The 25,250-nt window shown below is 32.9% G+C and overlaps 2 protein-coding genes across 6 annotated transcripts; one reads left to right on the forward strand and one right to left on the reverse strand.

Annotated features, from left to right (window-relative positions):
* Positions 1–352: 352 nt before the first annotated feature.
* On the forward strand, positions 353–8,020 carry LOC7470181 (transcription factor TCP2). 3 transcript variants are annotated; one of them, XM_024599238.2, is made up of 3 exons: positions 353–517; positions 1,691–3,623; positions 7,789–8,020. In XM_024599238.2, the coding sequence occupies exon 2, from the start codon at positions 2,157–2,159 to the stop codon at positions 3,576–3,578; it is 1,422 nt and encodes a 473-aa protein (XP_024455006.1). In that variant the 5' UTR covers positions 353–517; positions 1,691–2,156; the 3' UTR covers positions 3,579–3,623; positions 7,789–8,020. The 3 variants fall into 3 exon arrangements, with proteins under 3 accessions (XP_024455006.1, XP_002305700.2, XP_024455007.1); XM_002305664.4 differs by having other exon boundaries at positions 514–774; XM_024599239.2 differs by lacking the exon at positions 353–517 and adding an exon at positions 1,392–1,537.
* A 9,687-nt stretch (positions 8,021–17,707) lies between these two features.
* Positions 17,708–20,076, reverse strand: LOC7490831 (F-box protein At5g46170). 3 transcript variants are annotated; one of them, XR_002981581.2, is made up of 3 exons: positions 18,630–20,076; positions 18,334–18,404; positions 17,708–18,117 (listed from the first exon to the last, which is right to left on the reverse strand). XR_002981581.2 is itself a non-coding variant. In XM_006384021.3 (2 exons), the coding sequence occupies exon 1, from the start codon at positions 19,837–19,839 to the stop codon at positions 18,649–18,651; it is 1,191 nt and encodes a 396-aa protein (XP_006384083.2). In that variant the 5' UTR covers positions 19,840–20,075; the 3' UTR covers positions 17,708–18,117; positions 18,630–18,648. The 3 variants fall into 3 exon arrangements, 1 of the variants encoding a protein (XP_006384083.2); XR_002981580.2 differs by having other exon boundaries at positions 18,334–18,503; XM_006384021.3 differs by lacking the exon at positions 18,334–18,404 and having other exon boundaries at positions 18,630–20,075.
* Positions 20,077–25,250: the final 5,174 nt, after the last annotated feature.

Genomic DNA, 25,250 nt, shown 5'->3' on the forward strand with positions numbered 1-25,250 from the left:
ATATCAGCATATTAAAATGATTTAAAAATATTAATTTAAAACAAAAAAAATAAAAAAAATTATAATTTTTTTAAAATATTTTTTAAACACATAATCAAACATACCATGAAAATGAAATATTACCGCAATAGTCGCAAATTTCATTTTGTTTCCCCCCTTGAAACTCTTGTTCTCTTACGACCAGTAAAAACAAAACAGAGTGTATTATTGTTACTGTACAGCCAGAACAGGACGGTAGCTATTGGACAGAGAATTAAATTTGTATTTATTTTATTGAGAGAGGGGTAGTGGAATAAACAAATGTGTATTTTCCATTTTTTGTGTGTACGTAGATGGTTGGCTGAAAAGATATTTGGAGAGAATGGCAAAGGAGAGTAAAAAAGGATGTGAGAGTGGGGCAAAAGGAGAAGAGAAAGATATATAATTATATTAATAATAATAATAATAATAATAAAGTGGTGAAGGAACGCTGCAGTGTCTGTCCTTTGCCGATAAGCTCCGTGGTTTGCTCGAAGTGGTATGAAACACGCACAAACTTCTCCGTCTCCGTCTCCTTCTCCTTCTCCATCGTCTTCCTTTTTTCTTCTTCTTGTACTTTCGGAACACCTTTTTAGCTAACTCTTCACTTTTTGCTAAATTTTCCTTCCTTTGGTATTTTCTTTCCAACCCTAAACACATTTTTTTATATATAAAAAAAAGATGAAAATTGCTTATATATATTAATTATCATCTGAATTCAAGTTCTTGTTAGTTGCTCCACTTTGGTAAGAAATGGTGAGTCTTAGGTTATGCATTATATATTTATATATGAGCTACTCAATGACCGTTTTGCAACCTGCAATTTCTTGAGAACTAAAACTCTAACAAGTTTCTCTTTTCCTTGAAAAGAAAGCAATTTGATGATGCCAATGAGTTTCTGTCTTGCCTTACGAGCTGGGATTGCATTTCCCCCCCTTGTTCTTAATGAAAAAGCTAGCTAGCTTAAAGTAATTCGATACCGTGTCGTCTTCTTTTAAAGAAACTGATCTGGGCAAGGTTTCAGCTCAGAAATTAGTACATTTCATTTATTTTAGAAGAATAGAATGAGCCGTAGAAGAATAGAATGAGCCGAATAATCTGTTTGATATGTAAGTTGTTTTGCAGTAAAAAGATTAGATCTGTGAGTTATGGTTGCAAATAAGTAGAGATCTGTGTCAAGTAGACAAATTGGTGAAAAATCTCCATATCTAGGTTTTAAGAGCTTGACACCTGTAAGAAGACCTAACATTATTGCTTTTATTTATTTAAACCAGTTATTCCTTGTTGGTAATTTTGAAACACTTTTGTCATTTATTGTTCTTGCAAGCTACAGTGAGTATTAGTGTCTGCTATTTTTAGGGTCAGCCAAAGCTAATAAACAAACCATAAGAAAAAAAAAAGGTGGTTTGGCGGAGATCGGCTACCTGTTCGCAATTACTGCTCCTCGTTCTAGCTTAATTTTCAAGCAATCCCATCAGGGTGTATTATATAAGCAGCTGTGTTCAAGCTAGCTAGCTAGGTTTTAATTATAAGCTAGCTCTTTGTGTGTGTGTGTGTGTGTGTGTGTGTGTGTGTGTGTAGGAAGCCAATAAATCATGGGTCAGATCTACATAATATAGGTTATATTGTTATTGTTACTGTTATTAATTTATGGTTTTTTTGGTTGTTGCAGAGCTGATGAGAGGGTTTGCTTTTGTGAAAAAAAGAGAGAGGACTGTGTGCAGAAGCAGAACTGCGAAAAAGAAAGCTTTAAGCGTACAGGAGAAGGTGTAGAGGAGGGTCTGTTCTGACTTGGACTGTGATGCATCAAGCTGTTTTTTTGAAAAAAAAAAGAAAAAAGAAAAGCCCTTTGTCACCGAACACAGCCAAAGTGCTCCATCACCCTCTCTCTCTTCCTCTCTGTGTTATTGTCATCAATGCATAGGGGACACAACCCCACCTGCACTCCTCTCTTCAATTAGTCCTCTCTATCTCTTTCTTTCTACCTGCAAGAAGAACAGAAGATAAGGGAAAACTAAGAGGTGTAGAAGTCAAGCCAGTGGTAATAAACTAACAAAGGCAGGGAAAGGGAATAAAAGCGGAGCTCTTTTTCCTTTTTTTTTTTTTTTTAATTGGAGATAAGGCATGAAAGTAGTGCTATGGAGGCGGAGGAGATTCAGAGACAACCTTGTAAGTTCTCTAGAGTTGGCAATGGAAGAAATGACTCCAGCAGAATAGCTCAAAACGGGTATGGTGACCACCAATATCCTGATGAAGAAGAAGATGGTGGGGTCAAGAGGTCTAATCCTAACAACGGTGGTGGTGCTGGTGGGACCATCAATCGTCTTCGTGAGTGGCACCATTCGTCACGCATAATTAGGGTTTCTAGAGCATCTGGTGGAAAAGATCGGCATAGCAAGGTATGGACCTCACAGGGGTTAAGGGACCGGAGAGTACGTTTATCGGTGACCACAGCCATTCAATTCTATGATCTCCAAGATCGGTTGGGTTATGATCAACCAAGTAAAGCTGTAGAATGGCTGATTAAAGCAGCTCAGGATGCAATCAATGAGCTCCCTCCACTCAACCATTCGTTTCCTGACACTCCAAAGCAGTTAAGCGATGAGAAAAGAACAAGTGATGGTACCGAGCAAGGATTTGATTCAGCTGATGTTGAGCTTAATGACCCAAATTTTAGCCAGAGCCAGAACCAGAACCAGCATCTCTCTCTATCTAAATCTGCTTGCAGTAGCACTTCTGAGACGAGCAAAGGTTCAGGGTTATCACTCGCTCGATCTGGTATTCGTGATAGTCGTGTTAAGGCTCGTGAGAGAGCCAGAGAGAGAACAGCCAAGGAGAAAGAGAATGATTCTCGTATTGCACATCACCACAACATAAACCCCATCTCTCAAAACTCCACGTTTACTGAGCTTTTAACTGGGGGGATTGGTAGTGTTAGCAACAACAACAACAGCAACAGCAGCAGCAGCAACAACAACAATGCTGCTAGTCCTTCTGAGGCAAATTTGTTCCAAAAAGCAGCTGCTGCAAGGCAGTGGCTTTCGACCCCCATGGATTACATCAGCACAGGGCTTTTAGGGCCCTCCTCGTCACGGACAACTCATCATTCATCGGGGTTTCCAGGGCAAATCCAGTTAGGGAACTCAATCCCACAACCAATGACAATGTCGGTCCCGCCATTCAATGTATCAGGAGAGAATCACCAAGAGCAGTTGCAACATTTTCCCTTCATTTCAGATCATTTGATGCCAGTGGCGGCCACAACACAAACAGTTGGGGATTATAATCTGAATTTTACAATATCTTCAAGCCTTGCTGCTGGTTTCAACAGGGGGACCCTTCAGTCCAATTCATCGTCACCTTCTCTTTTCTCTCACCTCCAGAGGTTTTCTACTTCTTCTCCCATAGACGGATCCACCACAAACGTACCTTTCCTTATTGGTGCACCACAACAAGCTATGGAGAATCACCACCACCAACATCAGTTCCCACATGGGTTGCAGCTCTGTTATGGCGATGGAACCAGGCATTCTGACCAGAAAGGCAAAGGGAAGAACTGATTAATGCCCGGAGGCACCTGTGTTTCTTGCGCCATCTCCTTTCAGGTAACATAAGAGCAGCCCAATCTTTCAAAACTAGTTCTCTCACAGTAATTTTACTTTTTCCCTTAACGCGTTAGATTTTAGTTATATTGGTTCTCTAATCTCTTACAGTAATTTGCCTCTTTCTATGTATGGTTTTCTTTCTTTTTGCTGATTCTTGGGTATATGCGGATTGCATAAAACCACTCCCCACTAAAGATGAGTATAGTTATAATAATATATAGCTTTCCTTCTTGGTAATCATAAATTAAGTTAGCCATTGGTTGAATTCTTCTATGAGTGTTACTTTTAAGTATTTATTTATTGTCTTCATTTGATTCCTGCATGGATTGCTAAGAATAGGGTATCGGCTGGTTGTCTTTTGTTCTCTTGCTGGTTCCCTTCTTCCTAGCATCGTGTACCGGCAGGCCAGGTGTTAGAGTATCTGTTTCTAGAGCCAGGTGTTGGCATTTCCTGGAACAAGCGCTCACCTTTTCTCTTTAGGTTTGGAGGGTGAAACCTTAGCTTTAGAATCCCAGTTTTGTTTTTTTCCCTTCAAAACTTCATGCAATGGATCGGCGCTAAGGTTTTAGCTTCAGAGCAACCTGATGGCATAACCTCCTTTAAAAGACAGAAAATAGGTGAGCAAAGAAATATATATTAGGGGAAAATACCATCTTTTAATTTACCCTGTGAGGAGGGTTTTCTTTTGGCTATTCAATACAAACGTGTATAAACAGTACTGAAATACATAGCTACACTCTTATAGTACTTTAATTAATTAATTAATTAATTAGAAACTGGGATATATAATTAATAGATAATGCTACTATAAACATGAATGTTACAGGATAAAAAATAAAAAATAAAAAATAAAAATTGCCCCTAATCTAGAGCTACAAATCTGTATTGCCATAAAAATATTCAGAGTATTATTTGTAAAGGTAGACGATGCAAGATGTGCTTGATTACTTAAAAATTGCTTTGTTGAAATTGATTTATTTATACTTTAATCTATAAGTTACTGTTTCGCATTTAAGTTTCATGTGCTCTAAGCAAAAGTAGAAAATTTAACCTTTGATTACTGATATTGACTCCAGGTTCATTGAGCTTACAAAATCTGAAAGAAAGTGTAGTTTAGAACACGTTTACCTTAATTATTGTTCCCATTTTTAACTGTCTCGAGCAAAATTTTGAATATAATTAGAAAACATGCGTAGGTAATGTTGAATGTATGCACTTGTAATTATTATCATCGGCATTCCTAATAAAGCAATTGCCATCATGGACAAGCCTTAGGTGGCCGGCTTCACAAAGAGCTCTTATTTCCATTACATTCCAAGACAGACTTTGCATTTGACTACTCACTATTTAGAGTGCTGATGTCAAAAATAAATTTTTAAAAATAAAAAAAATTATTTTGATGTATTTCCAAGGGAAAAACACTTTGAAAAACAACCACTACCGCAATCTAAACACTACCTTAATATACAAAACTAACTGCTAATTGCACATCTGAAGATATGCTATGAAATCTAAAATCTTAGAAATGAAAGGAAAAATGTAAGTCCACGGTTTTTTGCACATCCATGAACCATTTTAAGAGTTTCACTCATTCGTTTAGCTTAAATATCTGTTACTCAAATATCTGTTACTCAGGATGATTTGATCATTAAATAGATAGGAATGTGTGTTACAATACTGGTCTATATGTTAATATTTCATAATTGGTAGGATGCAAAAAAAAATTAGCATTTGGTTAGCAATTAGTTTCCTATAGGGGTGTTTGAGAGTGTGATAGCGGTTGCTTTTTAAAGTGTTTTTCACTTAGAATGGTAAATGCCATTGTTGTTTTATTTTTTCCTTGATAAACAAAGATAATGTATCAATGTTTTACTCTTTTTCTTGCATAACTAGTATTGAACATAAAAGACTAAAAGTTGATTTTCATAAAGCTCATCATGAATTTATTTTAGTGTTCTTCCTCTAAGTTGGACATTAGGGATGGTAGGATTGTTAGTTGGCACAACATAGGATGCATTTACCACGTCAGTGTCCTCTATTGATTTGCTCTTTTTTTTTTTTAATTCTAATCATTTGCTTCAATGATATTCATTTTCTGAAAATTTGAATATTCATTTAGTGTTTGAAAGTGTTATAGTGATTGCTTTTTAAAGTTTTCGCTCGAAAATGCATCAAAATAATATTTTTAAAAATTATTTTGACATCAGCACATCAAAATAATAAAAAAAACAAAAAATAATTTTAAGCAAAATAAAAAAATTAATTTTTAGGAAACATGATTTCAACCGCGTTTCTAAATGCACACTTATTCTTCTGATTTAACTATCCAACAAAAATTTGCATGTTGCCATATCCTTGAACAAAATGAAAATAAACATGTTGGAATGAGCACATTATATATATAAAAATATATTATTGAAGTGAAACTAAATGTGTTAATGACTATCAGCTTTTGTTTAGTATTTTAATAAATTGTAAAATTTACATTAATAAAAAAAAATTGGCGTAAAATTACTAACTTTGCTTGAATCCCCACCTTAGCTCAAGGGGTAAGCAAAGCTAAAACAACTTAGAGATCATAGGATGCTTACCCCTCGAGCTATTAACCTTTGAAGCCACTAGCAATATAAGAGGATAGAAACTCAAGGCATAAATAATAGTGATTGAAAAATAATCTTTTACTAAGTCTCAGTCTCATCGAAGCCATTTCAAGTTTAAAAAATAAGCTATTCTCAAAATAAGAACAAAAAATGTTTCATTACTTAGCTCTCATTTTTGTGTATTTAGCATAATTAGAAAGGAAATCTTGAACAAGAAGATAAATTATTAAGTGAATTTAGTTCACCACTTGAGACTATTAACCAATCAACTATGAAAGAGCATGATATATATTTTTAGTTCGTTTTGAATTTGATGATGGGGTTAAATAAGATGACATCTCCTTTCACATTTGGTTGGTTCATGATGTAAAAATGATGGGAGAGTTAAACGTAAAGAGTTAAGTTGTGTGCTTTTGATCAATGGAGGCTAGTAAAATTCTCATGCTTTTAATTTGTGATGGGAGAATATTAAATGAGGCTAGTAAATTTCCCCAGAAAATAATCTTTGGTATGGATGTGGATTTCTCAATTTACGTTCAAGATGCAGGACAGCTTTGAATTTTCGTCTCTCAAAAGAATTTGTGGGGAGCTATAACTGGAAATTAAGGGTTTTAGGTAGGAATAAGGCTTTAGGCTTTGATGTGTATGGAATTAGAAATGATTAAGGATCCGTTTTAGGAGAATTGGGATTTGGGATTATTACAATATATAGTGATCCAAGATTACTAAATAGAAGAGAGGAATACATAAGAGGAAAGAGGAGAGGAAGAAAGGTCACCCAAGTCTTCAGCCTTTAAACGAATCTCATTATCCTAGACCTCCCATCACATGGAACAGGTGATCCTTTTATATTGCACTAAAATTCGTACTAGTCCCAAATTAAGAATTAAATAGAAAATCAATTGGAAAAGGAACCCTACATAACTAGATTAGGGTATTGGGCTTCCCAAAATCATGGGTTTTTACTGGTTTACAGTAGCCCCACATCCAATGAACAAAACTAGATTTGTGACTGTTGTTCAAAATCTCGCCTGTTTGAGTAAAACCTAGTCAAGTGCCTGTTTTCTCTTTTACTATCTACTATTAATTAATGGGCATGAGCTCCGTCTACATAAGAAACGAACACCTCGGCTTAAGAAGCTTAATGTTCTAGTGTTGCATTAATGAACTTGATGAAGTGATATCAGTAAATCATGCTTTTGTTCGGTTTTGATTTAGTGATGTTTGGTTTGCAAATATGTATTCTTTCCAACTTTGGATGGCATATTATAGCTAGCTTGTATTTGTGTTCTGGCCATCTGCATACATTTGAGTGATTTGTTAATTGGCGTCAAAACTTTGTTCAAATTCTCCCATAAGAGTGGAATGATCTTCTGATGTCAGGATGGTGTATGGATTTATGATCTTAAGTCCAGCACCATCTATGTTAAACTTCAGAAGGCAGACTATTTGGTGTTTTTGGAGAGAATTTTGCTTCACTGATGGCTTTTGCAATTGTTTTTCATCTTGTCCAATTTTTAGTGAATGGCATGCACATAAATTATCCGTGGTTCACTTTGGTACAGGAGAGTGAAGATGGGGAAATCGCAGCAAGTCATGAGCGACTCCGTTTCCTTCCTTGCATTGGATGATACCTTATTATTATGCTTCTGAAATTGTTGGTATTTCTGCTTTATCCATTTTCAAGTCTTTCAGCTTGCATTCACATGTGAGGATGCATTAATCTATGCGTGCAAAGCTTTGTGTGTTTTGAAGAAATATAACAAACGATTCAAATTGATGTTATTCTTTTTTCCATGTCTACATTTGTTTTGAAATTGTCTATACCATTAGCTGAGCAAAATAGCCTTGTATTGGAATCTGCCTCTCGAAGCTGATTCACTCAAGTTTCTCGGAAACCAACATTTTTGTTCTTCTTTTGGTTGCGAAATTGTTTGGGGATAGGAACAGTTCTGGTCGGTGTCTCATTTTGGTCACCCCTGCAAGTATCCATTGTGCACAGAACTGTTGCTGGTGATATTTCTTGATGACCAGTCCATCAGGGTAAATTTGATGCTGCTTCAGTTTAATGAGAAATCAAACATGATCTTGGATTGTTGGGATTTTTACCCTGCGGAAAGTAATGACCAAGAACATTGTGTTGCTTGAATGTGGTGCCTTGCCTCTGCTAAATGCTTAGCAATAGCACTTGAAGATGAAAAAGTACTTTAATTGGCAGGCACCAACTGGTTCCAGGGCTTCATTGTTGCTACTTGGCAGTCCTTGGGCGTGCATTTTAAGTCTTTTTGGTGCCGCCGTCGCTCTTGTGATGTTGAACATTTCAAATGCCACCCAAAGAATCAAACAGTTGGCCAAATGGGCAATAATGATAGAAACAGCCGTGGTTATTATTAATCGCGTGTCCTATCCGGCATGTATTTATATGCTTATTGCCGAACCTATAAGAAGTCGGAGATAGAATTCGTGCCACAACTGCTTCTTTGGAGAAGCAATTTTTTCCGTCGAGTTTCTTGCTTTAGAAAAAGGCGACTGCTGATTGATTTGTCGCATGTTGGATTTCACAAGTTTTGAAGTAGCCCAAGAACCCAACATTTATTCGCTTAATGCTAAAGCTAGGACAAGGATGGCTAACATGGCAATATATATATATATATATATAGACACACACACACACACACACACACACACAAAATTTTACCAGGTTTTGATGTGTTGCTTGTGTTCACCGGAAAAATAACATAATTAAAATTAAAAGTGAAAATAATCGTGCCCCCTAGCCTTTAAAGGTGTGACCTCTGGAATTTCATGCGCGCTAACCGATTTAGCTGCAATTTTGAAAGTATATATATTGAGATGTTTCATTATTCACATCACAAGAAACCCTTGTTTGTTCTAGTGTTGTAGACAATGCTCTTCATTTGTATGGACATATCATATCTAAGGTATGGGGTTAATGTTTGTGGGGGTGCCTGTATTCTTGATTTTGTGTTATTTCCAATTCAAATTATACTCCAGAAGTGTATATATATTCACACACAAACATGCCATGTAACGATAACTTTTTGATGACTATCTCTCAGGAATGAAGTATGTTTGTTTTTACGTTTTAAAAGTGTTTTTGAAAAAAATTGAATTTTTTTTTTACTTTGAATTAATAATTTTTTTGGTGTTTTCAGATCATTTTAATGTGCTGACATTAAAAAAATTTTAAAAATATTATTTTAATATATTTTCAAAGAAAATATTACAGGAAAGATGTCATGAGTGACAGTTGTGTAACAGTGGTGAAATCCGGTAGTGTGCAATGGTTCATGCAAGTAAAGGGGCTAGCGTGAATTTTAACTTGGGTGATGAAATTGTTCAAGGCACGAAGAAACATAATAATTATGGCAGCACAGGTGTTTGTAGAATGGCTTGATAGTTAGTGGGAGGCAAACCAAGAAAGTTGCAGTAGTTAAGAGCAGCCATTGACAATTATCGGTTTTTTTGAAAAGCCTTAATTTGGATTTAATTCAAAGAATTAAAGGATGAAGGACTAAACTAGAGAAGAATAAAAAATTATGGCTTTGAATTTATTCAATCAGGGTTGAAATTGAAGAGAAAAAGTGACAATTAGGGCAAAATTGATCAAAATTGTATAATTTTAGAAACCGTGGACTAAATTGAAAAAAACAGCCACATTAGAGGATTCAATTAATTCACTTAGGGATGAGATTGAAAGGAAGATAAAAAATTAAAACCGTAATTGAATAGAAATTGAAAATTCAAAAGACCAAGGAGTATATTGAAAAATCAGAGAAATTCAAGGATTTATTTGTAAATTTCTAAACGGTGCGGTTTTGCACCTTCTGAATGCCAAGTTGAAAAAATGTAGATTTTCAGCCTTGACATGCCAATATGCCATCTTTGGCATCAATATTTCGCTTTGCCCGATCCCCGATCAAGTCAAGATCACGTGATAATTGTCTTTCTAAATACCGGCAGTCAATTAACTCTTAATTCATCATTATAATTTTTTTTTAATTTCACTCATAATTTAAGTTAATTGAACCTTTATAGTTTTGTGTGTTTTTTTTTTTAGTAAAATGATCACTGGCTATAAAATTTATTAATTTAATTTTTTATTGATCCTAAAACTTTGATTTTCTTGCAATTTTGCTCTTGGTTTCAATTAATTAACTTGGTAAAAATTAAATTTGGTCTCTTAAAATTTTATTCTTCTCAATTAAGCTCAAATTAGGCTCCCAAACTTAATTTTTCACCAATTAAGCCCCAAATAAAATTAAGTTGACCCACTTAAAATATAATTAAGTTCTTGCACCTAATTAAATCCCGTGATTAAATCAAACTGGCCTAATAAAAATTTAATTATGTCATTGGACTTAATTTTTATACGGATTTTTTCAATAATCATTTAATTTAACCTTGAATTTGTATAATTTCTCCAGTCTTGGGTATAATGGAGTACAATTAGGCTTCAAATTCCATCCAAAATTGCAGCTTGATTTTCCTACATGTTTGAAATCCTCCCTGACTTGCTTTCTCCACGTTGCTAGCCTTTATTTTATTTTTTTGATTTTTTTCTTTTGAAAAAAAAATGAATTTGGGGAATAACCCAAAAATGGATTATGACAAGTTCTATCAACTCAGTGAGAGAATAACATTTAATATACATTATAGATATTTATAAGTTATAGGCCATAAATTGTGATATAATAAAAGCATAAGCACTGAAACAGATGTTTATATACATACTAAGCATATTATTATACGGTAGTGAAATACATGTTGGATAACAAATAACAGACAAAACCCTAAGGTTTTGATAACAAACGAGGCTTGTGCCCCTGATAACTGTAAGAGGATCAGTCGCCACATGCTGGTGCTTCTCTTACCAGCTAGGTATACAGACTATTATGTGCACATAGACTAACTACTCCTTGTTAGCATGAAGTTTCTGACAAGTATCCCGATATCAAGACATAACAAATATTCACATAATTATCAAAGCAAATGAATATCATATTGAATAGAATTTAATTCAACAGAATACGAGTGGAAATTCAAGAATGGATGAGAACTTGAAAAATAAAACAACATATATAAATATTCAAGAAATAACTAGTTGTACTCATCATATAATCATATTTATATTACATGTATATTAAAAATTATCTCTCTCACTTGGAAAACAAAATCAAAAGACAAATAAATATAGAATTAGAGATTATCGAGGATCGTGGGAAGAAATGTCAACATAACCTATAACAAATACATAAATTACTTAAAAACAACTCATAGCATATAACTTAAAGATTACAATCCTAAGATTAGAGACCAAAATATAATTATAAAACTGATACAGATACACAATTGATCATGAATATTTTTCAAATTGATCGAACCTAAAAGAATCAAGTAGCCCTTACTACTTGGTCAAGCAGTCAACCGAGACCATCAAGCCAATCGGTCGAGCGGTTGATTGGGATTCTAAAATCATAATCTGCTAGTTTCCCAGAGTGTAGATCCTAAAAATAATCCATCATACTCCTCAAAAACCTATAATTCTAGACCTCATATCAAACGATTCAAGCCAAAATAACACTCTAAAACATCAATTAAACATTTTAAAATAATATAAATATCTTTTCCAATCCATTATTTTCAGCATGTTACACCAAACTCCTCCTTTCTCACTTCAGCCACCACACCCCCATTACTGTCACTTTCCCCACAGTCCGATCAAGTCAAGATCACGTGATAATTGTCTAGTGCACGGGTTAATTTGTGAATATTATCGTAGCAAAGTATCACAGTCACTAACAAGTAAATGTCAGAATATTCTACGTTTTTGGGATCGTGGAGATTTCAAGCTTGGTTTCTTGCCTAAATGTTAATGGACATTGTAGCTGACATTATCACCTATAAATTGAAGAGACACAACAGAGATATACAGAGGAAGAATTAACTTGCAATCGATTTTCATATGCATATTTCACCTATAAATTCGCTTTACAATATTAGATTTTCATATGCATATTTCGCCATAACTTGCAATCGATTATTTAATGGTGCCGGTGCTTTTACTCTGTCCCTTTTTAGCATCCTTCAGCGGTAACATCTGCTTTTTAAACTAGTAACTGCTTGATTTACAGGCACAACAAAACCAAATAATACATGTATAATTGGCTAATTTGCATCTCCATCATATCGTTTTACTGATCCACCATGAATTTTTGTGGCATGAAAGTGAGCAACGACACTTGAAATGTTTCTAAAAAGACATGCGGGAGAGTGGGAGAGACATCATTAAAAAAGAAACCGGAAATATGCATGACATCATGTAGGTTTCCAACACTTCACACGGGCAGTGGTCTGGTTTCCTTGCTGAAAAGGTGCTTTAATTAAGAATTTCCACTACTTCACCTCCTCCAAATCACAGGCGCATAAAAAAACATGTGGGGCTTGTCTTTCCATATCGTGTTTCTCGTATAATTCCCCTCCTTTCAAGTATCTGCTCTCAATAATAATAATAATAATAATAATTTGTCAAGCCAACTGTGACATCTCCAATCATGAAATGGATTGGTTTTCAGTCACAATTGGCTAGCATGACTTTGCCGCATAGAAATGGCACATTTGCAGGCCAGTGAGGGAGAAATTATTGCACAAGTCAAAAGGGGTGCTAAGTACCACAAATCTTGTAGCTTAAAAATATGTGAAGTCCAGGTTTCTTTCACGTGGATTGCTAAGGCTAAGATCTACCATGTGATTGATACACAGATGGAGGGCAGAGGCAGAACCAGCTAATCATTTCATCAAGGGAAATTAAGTGGTGTCCGTTGTCAAACTTGCATACATGGTGCTGCAATTGTTGTATATTATATATATATTTTTAAAAAAAACCTAAGAGGAAGGAGTATTGTATTGTGAATCAAGATTCCTCGTAATGTGGATTGATGTATTGTAATAATGTTTTTGCTCTACACAGTACAAGTTAAGGAAGTGTAAATTGAGAGGCAAAATAGTTTTTTTTTTTTTTATGATGTTCATTTAGCATCATTAAATTTACCGGGGTTAAATCGATGTTTTTACTTTTTTTAGTACTGTAAAAAAGACTTAAAAATTGGTATCCAGGGTTTCAAGGTCTTTTGATTTTTTTAAAAAAGTTTAATGACTAGATTACCAAAAAAAAACAAAAAAAACACTAAACTTATTGTCACGAGATTTTTCATCTTCTCATTATGTATTTTGTTTTTGTTTTCGCCACATTGATTTAGAGGTGATTTGGTAATTTATTAAATAGAAATATTATTAAAAAAATAGCTAATGGATTCGTGTGGGTTGTACCTGTGGGCTTCGGGCGTCCCGTGAGACGTCATCTAGTGGCCAAATACTAGATTCTAGGGCAATGTTGGAATCTCCTTGACGTTTTCTACGCGTCTAGACAACGTGTGTGGTCAACGGACATTTGGTTTGACGTTGATGACATTTTCTCCTTTTTCTCTCTCCTCAATTTCCGCGTCAAACCCTCCAATTTTTCAAAGTTGCCCTTTAATGTTTTTCTTTCAAATTTATTTAATGTTCATTTGATTACTATTTATTTTATTTGAAATAATTTATAAAATTAGAATTATATTTTAATTTCACCCCCCTTCAATTTTTTTCATCTATCATATTTGGTTTTTATTCTTTTAATTGCTATTTTTTTTTATCATTTTCTTGATTTATTTTATTTTTTTAATTTCATCCCTTATTCTTTTATTTCATTTAATATTTATATCAGATTCAGTTCTTATTCTTTTGATTGCTATATTTTTTATATCATTTTCTTGATTTATTTTATTTTTCAATTTCATCCCTCATTGTTTTATTTCATTTAATTTTTATACAAGATTTGTTTCTCATTCATTTGATTGTTATTTGTTTTATTTTTAATTTTGGATAGTTGGCAGTTTTGCTTCGTGTTTTTTTTTTTTGCCTTTTATTGGGTAATTCGGTCTCATGACCCAAGTCACGAGTTTTAAAAATTAGCTCAGTTGACTTTGGTGTTTTTAAATTATTATTTTTTAATTATATCCTTCAATATTATATTATTGGGCTTTTAGCTTTGTGACTTTTCTCGCTTTCCTTTTTATGGAGTTATTCCAATCTCATATCCTGAGTCGCGAGTTAGTCGAGTGAACTAAGGTTGGCTCAGTTTTTTTTTCAATATTTTTTTTGATTGTTTTTTTCAATTTAGTCATTCATTATTTTGTTTGCTTGAAAGTTGACCTCTATTTTTTTATTCAATTTATTTTGTATGAGGTTATTCCACCTTCACAAGTGGGTCGCAAGTTTGTCATGCTGACTAGAGTCAAGTTTTTTTTTTTTATCTCTTTTTAAATTTGTTTTTTTAATTTGTCATTCAACGTTTAATTTGCTAGTAATTAAACTTTGGATTTTTTTTTATTTTTCTCTTAATAAGAGTATCCCGTTCTTATTCAATTTTTACTTCGTTATCAAATAAGATGAATGAGATCTTTTAAGAATATTTATAGGGTATCTTTTCATAATATTGATAAGTGTTCATTTCTTTTATTAGTCGTTGCCATTTTTTTTTATTGTCACTAACTTTTTTTTATATATATAATCATATTATTAAATTAACCAAGTTTATTGAACCTATTAGAATCAATGATTTGAGTCCTAGATTCTTCTTACTCTTATAAAAATGCTATCATTGTCTAAGTATCTTTTTTTTACGATAGGAAAAAAACTACTTAGCCTGCGACGTAGCACAGACCACCTATCAATTATATAACTAAAAGAGCGGGGTATTTCATTGTAGGCCAATTCACTATAATTGTCCTCATAATTTTATCATGGTTTGCACTGTTCATTTTGAATTGTGCAACTTTTTTTTTTCTCATTTCGGTCCTTAAGCTATTAATCTTTGCAATTTCATTCTCAAATGTTACGATACCAAGTTTTTTTTCATTTCATTCAGTTTATATTTTCTCGCATATGCTAAGCCTTGACTGATATTCGAAGATGAATTGGATTCTAATTTTATGAAATTAGAATTTAATTATGGTTGAAAATATAAATTAAAAAAACAAGTATCATATCATATGAACAAACAAAAAAGGCCTCATTTAGATTTTAGTGTGGAAAACTTCAGATCAATCCCTAAAATTTCATCTTTTCTATTATTTAGTTGTTTTTATTTTGATAATTTATATTTTGATACCAAACTTTATTTTCATAATGTTTCGGTCCTTGTGTATTGAGAGAGAAGAGAACATGTCGATAAAAAATTTTAAAGAGAGAGAATGCTTGTCATCATGAAATTGGTTAAGGGTGTTTTAGGTTCGGAAATGAGTTTATTGATGTTCATATATGGTTTTTAAGGTGTTTTCAATAGAAAATGAGTTAAAAATTAGTTTTTAAAGTCCATAAACTTGAAACTCAATTTCAGCCATCAGAAAACAATCCAGCAAGCTATAAGTCACCTGCTTTTACATGATAAATGACTCACTTGGGCCTAATATCTCTCTCTTTACATTATTTTTTTTTCTATTTAAATATTAATACCCTCTCTTTTATGTTTAAAATTATTTGGTTTAATTTTTTTCAAAATCTTGGTCGATCTCTTTATGTGTTTTTTCTAGTTTCATAATGCTTTAAAAAGAATAATATAATATATTTTTAATTTTTTTTCTTTTATATTTTATATAAATTCAATGTATTTGTATAGCATATTTATAAAAACAAAAATAATTTATTATTAACAAAGATAATTAGCTTCAATGAAAAAATAACTAATAATTAGCAAAAATAGATCCAAAGTTTACAAGTCCACCAATTTAAAATTCTAAAAATAAAAACATAATTCAAATAAGTTCAAGTAATCCAGGGTATTTTTAGAAAAATACAAATGTTTTACATGTATATATTGCGAGTTAGGTTTGGATCAAATTTTAAATCGGGATTGACAATGTGCATATTCTTTTCAACGAGTAAGATAATTATCTAAAAACACATTTATACACAGATTGAGATTAAAATGAGGCAGCTTTTTTTTTTTTCCACTTTAGCAACATCGATAAATGCACAGGAAGAACAGAAAAGCCCTTAATTGTTTCTTTCTGATTGCGTCGGGCTTGTTCAAACACTATATTATGGAGCCACTTTGCTACGAGATCTGGTTTTGTATCATGCCACGGAAAACTAGCCAGAAAATCATGAGCAAACAAGGCCTTCCATCCATGTAATAACCTATATGTAACATGTTTTATTTTAATCTCCAAGTTTCCCTGGTCGTTGCTCCCAACTCTTCCCGTCTATCCATCCACAAACAGCAACATAATCCTCATCTACCAGGTCCATATTTTCATTAGAAAGTCAACTGTCGGTTCCAAATGATTCTAAGGAAAACAGATTCTAGGCATGAAGACCACCACATGACTAGACATGGCGAGAGACAGAACAGCCGACTTGAAAGCTGAAACAAACCATGCTGATGCTGAAGCAAGGCTTCCTCTTTTAGGCAAACAGACTGTCTCACTCACGCATTTAACCTTAACCCAAAAGCAACCTTAACCATTTAATTATGATGCCCCACTGCATAAGGCAGAATTAGCCCCAATGGGATTTTTAGAGACAACCTAGGTGATTTCAGGCATGTGCTTGCAAGACACAAGAAATCAAATGCGATTTAGTTGTGCGTAAAAGAACAAAACCCACAACAGATACATCACACTCTTTGTTTAGAACCCAAATAACAATATTGCAAGCACCGACATGAATCCATACAACACAAATAATTTGCTCGATCGAGCTTCACAAAAGCTAGCTACAGGAAGCATTTTACACCGAAGACCTGCTCTTCATTCATTCTGTATATAAAAATCCATCTCTGAACAGTTTTAACAAAACAGATTTTTTTAAAACTACTTTTTTAAAACCGCATCGAAAAGTAATTTTTTTAAAACTATTTTTTTAATCAAAAACTACCACAATGACAAACACATTACTTGTAATACATCCAAGGGTTATCATAGTACTTGTGATGGAAGCCGCTACACGGATTGCTACACAGGTGCCATAAGTTCAAGTCATTTTACAAGCAAAACAACCACATAAACGCAACCATTTACTCGGCATGCATCCATACAAGCCAAAGAATTTGCTTGATCGAGCTTCACAAAAGCAACGATCAATGAACAAAGAATTAAAGAAAAACAACAGCCGAAGCTAGCTAAATGGAGCATTTTACACCATCATTGCCTAAACCGACAGGACACACTATATCCCAACTTCACTACCCTTCTCTAGCAATCATCACCACTCAAGTCTTGCAATACATCCAAGGTTTATCATAGTACTTGCAATGGTGGAAGCTCCACGGATTACTACACAGGTGCATGCCATAAGTTCAAGTTATTTACAAGCAAAACAACTAAATAAACGCTAACATTTACTCGGCTGCAAAAGAGAACATTTTAAGGTTAACCCAAAGCACATTGCTTAATGTATGAAAAAAGTGTAGCATAAACGCAGCATATTCATACCTACAATATTCACATACATAGATTCTAAATTAAAGTAAATCACTACAAACTCAAAGCACTTGCTACATTCATCTAGTTGCATGTGTGAACGTTACAAGCATATGCCTGAAATTAAAACAAGCAGCAGATGCATTTTAGCTGTCAGTTCATGCACAAAAGGTTAAAAAGACTGCAGGGCATCATCAACGGAGGATGGGATCCCGGTGGTGGTCCAAAGAAAGATTCAGCTTCATGAGACACTGCATCTGGCTATGGCCAAAGCATAAAGCAAAATTGTTTTCTGATTCTTCACTCGAAATATCATTTACATCCCCTTTCCCTTAAACCATTGCGCCTCCCCTGAAAGGGCATTAAAAATTGTTTAGACCAAAAGTCAAAGTATTTTGCTAATTTCTCGAGTAAATTCTGAATAATAAATGACAAAATACACATGCAGGATCAGTTTATAAGCAGCTGTGGAAAGTGAAAAACATCCTGGTGAAAAGTAAAGACGTGTGTGTGCATTATGATGCGCAAGCTTTCACTAGACAAGCAATGAGAATCCTAACACGGCACCTTAATTTAATGGTCACAGTAGTGACAGGCTAGATCACTGACTTGCATTGAAAAACAAATCTCCCACTTTCCTACAAGAGGGCAACCGGCATGCATCACAAAGATGAGAGAAGAAGGCACGCACATGGTCATGGCTAAGAAATTATGTATGCAACTAAGATAACATTAATCTGCACCACAATAAGCAAATGTTTGTGAAAAATAAAAACTATCTGAGTTGTGGAACTAGGCATAAAATAAATACACGGAAACTAATACAGCAGTGACAATGAATACGCAGGGATGCAAATATTCACCTCAGGCCCATTATTCTAATCAGAATGAGTTCATCTCCAAGCAGTAAGTCCTTCTCTTCACCAGCATCTTAGCTGCTGTACCATAAGGCTCCTCAAACGTGGTAGAGACCCAGGAGACATCAGACACATCCTTCTTAGTAGCAGCCTGTTCACTAGGCCTAATAGCAACCAATGTTGCACCTTTCAACACAACCCCATCAGGCAATTCCAAGTGAGGAGCATACCAAAGGCGCATATTAAGTGCAGGCACAAGAGTCCTCTTGGAAGCAGAAGAAGCCGATAACGGCTTGACCCTCAACTCTTCCAATTGCTCCCTATTCATACACAACACTCCCTGCCCATCAGCATCAGCCAAGACCAAACTATCAAGAGTCTTATGCTCAGCAATAATTGGTTGAAGCAAATAATGCCTGGCAGATGCAGCAATTAAAGAGCTAATAGTCCACACAACTCTCAACTTCAATCCCCCATTGGTGTAAAATGACTCCGGTATGCTTCCATTATCATCATCATCGGCAACAGCAGCAGCATTTTCTTGTTGCATAGCAGAAGAAATCTTATTATTGGTAATGACAGAAGCAGCACCAAGAATAACACAATTATCAAGGGTAGATCCGAAATCAGCCCTCCATTTTAAAAGAACCCCATCATCAATTCCCAATTCCCCACTGGGTAACTCGATTCTTAGAAAGCGAATCTCATTAAAATTCTTAAGAACCTGAGTTGGAGAATGATGGGTGACACCAGCTTGATCCAGCTCCATATCATCATCGGCGGCGACAGAAAGGGAAGGCCCATTTCCATTTCGCGAATTGACCTTGGGTCCAAACATCTGACTCAGAGCTTGGAAGGGTTTGGAAATGCCACCGAAGACTAAACGAAAGATGGAGGAGAAGCCAGAAGAAGAAGAAGAGTGTGACTTGATGGAGGAGGAAGAAGAGGAGGTGTCGTCATCGGAGATGACACAGTCTACACGGACAACAACGTTATCGACCTGAGGGACGAGAGAGTGGAAGCGGCGAGAAACAACACAGCAACGACCAAGAGCTTTGACATCGCCGATTTTGTTGAAAACGAATAATAGAAGAGAGTCAGGAAGGCGGTCGAAATGGTCGATTTTTGAAGAAGAACAAAAACAACTAGTAGTTGCTTCTGCTTCTGCTTCTGGGTGAATTTTGGAGGTCGGCGGATCTGCTCGAAGAGAGCTCATTTCTCTTTCTGATCCGAGGAAGAAAGAGAAAAGTTTTCCAAATTTCTATAGATAGAGATTAGATCTATCTAACAACAAGATGAAGAAGATAAAAGCATGGATTTAATTATGAAGAGATGAATGATAACAGGTACACCAACAACCAAAAATAATGCAATATAGGGAGGAGATAGATCCACGGTTTTGTCTTTAGAAAGAAAAAGAGAGAGAGAGAGAGAGAGAGAAGCGCAAATAATATATATATCACATAAGATTAGATATAAACTAGCAAGTGGAATACAAAAAGAAAGAGGCACTTATTATTTCATTTCTCAATTACTCCACATTTAATAATAATAACGAGATTGGTGTTTCGCATCTGCCGGTTATATTAATTTTTTTCAACTCAGAAAAAAAATATTGCGAAGATGGTTGTGTTTTTTTTATTTAAATAATTTAATAAATAAGTTAAACCTTGATTAATTTGATAATATATTAAATGTAAATTAGGTAACAACAACAATTAAATTAAACAAAATATTGTCTCAGTTAAAACTAGGTTAACATGTGAAACTCGTGACCTAACACGTGAAATCATGATAAAAAATCTAAGCCAACTTGATCTAATTTTTCAAACTCATGATTCGAAAGATTAACAAAAATCCGATCAATAAAATATTGAAGGATGAAATCAGAAAAAAAAAATTTAATAAAAAAATTAAAAACAAACAAATAGCAATTATAAGAATAAAGATCAAATCTGATATAAAATTAAATGAACAAAAATATTGGGAGATGAAATTGAAAATATAATTTAATCAAGGGAATAATTTTTAAAAATTAAAATCAAAAGAATGAGGATCAAATATGAATGGTGAAAAAACTAAAGGATGATTAAATTGAAAGAAAATTGCAATTCTATGGATAATTTAAAATAAAACAAATAGCAATAAAAAAGCAGAAACCAAATTTGAAAAAAAAAATCAAAATGATGCTTTGAAAATGTGCAAGGGTTGCCTCTGGAACCGAGAAGGAGAGAGGAAACAAAGAAGGAAAAAAAAGCCAGGCATAAAACCCGACATATTTTTGCCACACGCGCCATCTAGAAATAGAGGCAACGCTGTTAGGATTAAAATGTCATCGTGAAAGCTGGAGTTTGGTCATCGTAAAAAGTTGTATATAGCGTTCGCGGATAGTGAGAGAACCCACATGTATCCGTATAAACTAATCCTATTCAAACTTGATAATTATATGAAAAAAAAATAGAAAGACAAAAACATACCTTCATCAAAGATAATCAACGGTGTCCAAAACAAATAGAAGAAGTTGTAAGAAAAGCTTTGATGGTGTCCTGAGTTGAAGTTTATAGGCAAAACAAAGACTCAAAGCATTGTTAATGTAGTCATGTGTCTAGTTCACAGGTCTTTTGGAGTGAAAGAAGAGTGCGCAATCTAGTTGTGAGTGGAAATAGTAATGAAAAAAGTGATGTAAGTTTACTGGCAATGCATGTAAATCAACGGTGGTGTGCCCTCCTGATTCAAAAGTATGATAGTGAGGGCATTAAACATTTGTATGAGATTGCTTGATTACATTTATGATCATCATTCAATCATGATGATCAAACATATATATATATATATATATATATATATATATATATTAACAATTTCATGAAAATCCAGTAGCATAGATTTCTTCAGAGAACAATACCACACAATTGATAGGCTTGGAAGACAACCTGTGTGCTTACTCGTTGTCATTCTAGGTTGATTATAATAGATTATTAATTAACATAAACTAAAATATGGAAGGAAAGTATTGTAACTTTCCTTATAAAATACTTTTCTTACAAAATACTATATAGATTGTTATAATATCCTCTCATTGGTTTTTTTTTTCTTGAACACATGATTTTTATTTTCTTTTTCTAATTTTTGTTATGATTTTTTTCAAATAATTTTTTGTCAATTTTTGTTCTTTTTATTTTATCTTTTTATAAGGTTAACGTGATTTGCGGGTTTATTAAGGTAATTTAGGTTGCCCCAGTTTATGGGTTTAATCGGGGTTTTTTTTTTTAATTGAACTTGGTTTTTTTATAGTATATTTTTTTCTCATATAGTTAAAAAAACTAGTTTTAAAGAAAAATCATTTTATTAAATTTTATAAAGTAAGAAATATTAAAGAATGTGGGGAAGCTACTGTTCACTCATACCCATTGCACTGTGGATTACAATAGTAATCCATAATATTTTGCTTTCTTTTTTCTTTTCTTTTTTTTTTGAATTTTTGTTACGATTTTTTTCAAATCTGTTTTTTTCGATTTCATTTTTTAAAATTGAGATTGTTGAGAATTTAGTTTCGTTATTTATTTCTTTTTATTTTACCTTTATACAAGGTTAACATAGTTTACAGGTTTGCCAAGGTAACCCAGGTTGCCTTGGTTTACGAGTTTGGTGGATTGTCTTTTTTTTTTTAATTGAACTTGACTTTTTATATAATATATTTTTTCTCATATAGTTACAAAAAACAGTTTTAGAGAAAAATCATGTTATTAAATTTTATAGAGTAACAAAAATTAAAAGGTGTTAGGAAACCATTGTTCACCCACATACATTGCACTGTGAATGACAATAGTAATCCACAGTGTTTTGCTTTCTTTCTTTTTTCTTTTTTTTTTCAAATTTGTTTTTATCAATTTCATCTTTTAATATTATGATGATTGAGAATTTGATTTCATCATTTGTTTCCTTTTCTTTTACCTTTCTATAAGTTTAACATGATTTGCAGGTTTGCCAAGGTAACCCGGGTTACCCTGGTTTACGAGTTTGGTGGAGTTTTTTTTTTTATTATTATTGAACTTAACTTTTTTATCATATATTTTTTCTCATATACTTAAAAAAAAAATAGTTTCAGAAAAAAGTTATGTTATTACTTGGTTCACAGATCTAACAATTTTAACTTTTTTTAATTAATTTTTTTTATTTCATCCTTAGATATTGGGTTAATTGAGAATTTAGTTTCATAATTGGTTTCGTTTCGCCTTTTATGAGGTTATTGCGATCTAAAAAAAACATCTCGGTATTAGGTTAGTGTTTGATTTTGTAATCATCTATTTTTGTTATCATATAGTTAAATAAAAAATAGTTAAAAAAAAAACAAATTATAATCCCAATGGAGTCAATAATCCAGATCACAAGTTTAGCGTATTAGCCTAGCTTACCCAATTCAAAAGTTTGACGAATTTACCCACCGATAAAATATGTTTTTATTTTTATTTTTGGTCTTTTAATTTTTTTTAATTTCATCCTTTAATATTGGATTGTAAGGGAAATAGATTGCATTATGGATTTTTATTTGCTTTCTATTAGGATAATTGTGTCAAATAAGTGTCTATTTTTAGGTTGGTGCTTAATTTTATGAGCATCTATTTTTATCATATAACTAAATAAAATAAGTTATTAAACCCAATAGAGTCCATAACCCCAGTCGCGGGGGGACCGCGGTCGATCCAATCTTTTATTTTCTTAATATTTTTTAAAAAATTATCACCTTGAAGTTTTTTAAAAAGTTAAATGATGTTTTTATCGATCGTCAAGGTTGTATTTGAACTGATGAAATTGATTGATTTAAGTCGAGTTAGCTCCCACATGATTTAATTGAAAACTTGAGTTGGGTAAAAGCTGAGTCGGAAGATTTCAAAATTAACCTATTAGTTAGGTTCAATAACATAGTTAAAAAATTCTCCATACTCTTAATATTTCTTTGCATTTAAAAATATTAATCCGACTTGTAATGGACCAGGTGCCAATATAACTATTTGGAAATCACCATTCCTCAATCCACCAAGTAACAAAGTATAACTTTATATTGGTAAACTTATACAATGAGTGCTTTTGCCACATTTGAATCCTCAAGTGGCCCAATTTTGCATTGCACCTAATGCAAAAGAATAAATCATGGAAGAAGGAAATTGAAGAAAAAGCTCGAGTAAGGAATAATAACATCCATTCGAGGCATTGAATTAAATTTTTTCTATCATTTTTTTAAATGAATAGACAACGTAATAAGTTCAAAATTAATTACTCTTTTTTTAAAAAAAAAATGTAGATCAATTATTTTCTTAAGCAAATAAGAAATTATACTTAAACATATGGGGCTTAATTAACATTCATAAACATTTTAGAAATGATAAATACCTTTGATTGGAAAAACAAAACACCATGTTTATAACTAAATGAGTTCATTTTGGATCTTTATTTTGTATATATGATTCTATGATTTTCACTTCATATTCGTGGTTCAATTATTCTATTCATGTGTTCATTTATGCAGAGCAAATTCTTCTTTAATTTTCCAAAACCAAAAGGCACAAAGCATAAGAAAATTTGGCCTGCCTCTAAGTTGTTATTAAATATGTTCGGTCAAGAAAAAAGAAATACATAAAACCCTGAATAAGTTGTTTAAAATTTTTATTTATAAAAAGATTAAATTTAAATTTATTTTCTTTAAAATTAATTTTTATGTTTTTAAATCGTTTTGATGTGCTGATGTTAAAAATAATTTTTTAAAAATAAAAAAAAAATATTATTTTGATATATTTCCTAGTAAAAAACATTTTGAATCGTAATCACTACCACATTTCTAAAAATTCCCTAAAAATACGTGGATATGATGATCTATCCATCACCATGTCATAAGATGTTTGTTAACATAATTATCAATATATTGGTGTACATGTTGATCACAATATATCACCATGTATATGTTAATCATACAAAAAAATAGAAGGTTTACAATTTCTTCATCATCACAGTTCTTGCTTGAGATATGCACTTCATTCAGTCATGTGATTTTTGCAACTTTCTAATTAATCTCAGAAGGAAATTTTCTAATTCCTCAAAATAGGGGGGTTAATTCTCAATCACTTAATTGTGGTTACTTTTTTGGAGAAAAATAAAATGGCATTAAATCTTGACCATTAACTTATCTTTTAATGTAAATTTCTATATTAGTTGATGAATATTTTGGATTAATTGACTTTTAAGGCTAATCATAGTGAATAAGATTGATTAAGATAAAGAGTGCTAGACATGATAAGCAATAACTTGAGATTTTGATTTGATGTTGGTGGGGTACGACTGTTTCTAGGCTAATAAAAAAAATTAGGGATGATAAATTGACAATGGATACCTATGGATTCTTGTACAATTATATTAGTAGTCATATCAAAAAACCACTAATTATAACATATTTAGTGACCCATTAGGAAAGAAGTTTTAGATAATTGTATCCAAACCATCGTCTTAGTGTATCTAATTGAATAATCAATATCTATTTATCTTTTATATTTTTTTTAAGAAAAAACATAGTTTAATAAATAACTTCAATAATCTTTTGACAATTAATAATTTGAAAAAAATTGGTTAATCATA

The sequence above is a fragment of the Populus trichocarpa genome, chromosome 4, assembly GCF_000002775.5.
Source record: "Populus trichocarpa isolate Nisqually-1 chromosome 4, P.trichocarpa_v4.1, whole genome shotgun sequence".
Lineage (NCBI taxonomy): Eukaryota > Viridiplantae > Streptophyta > Magnoliopsida > Malpighiales > Salicaceae > Populus > Populus trichocarpa.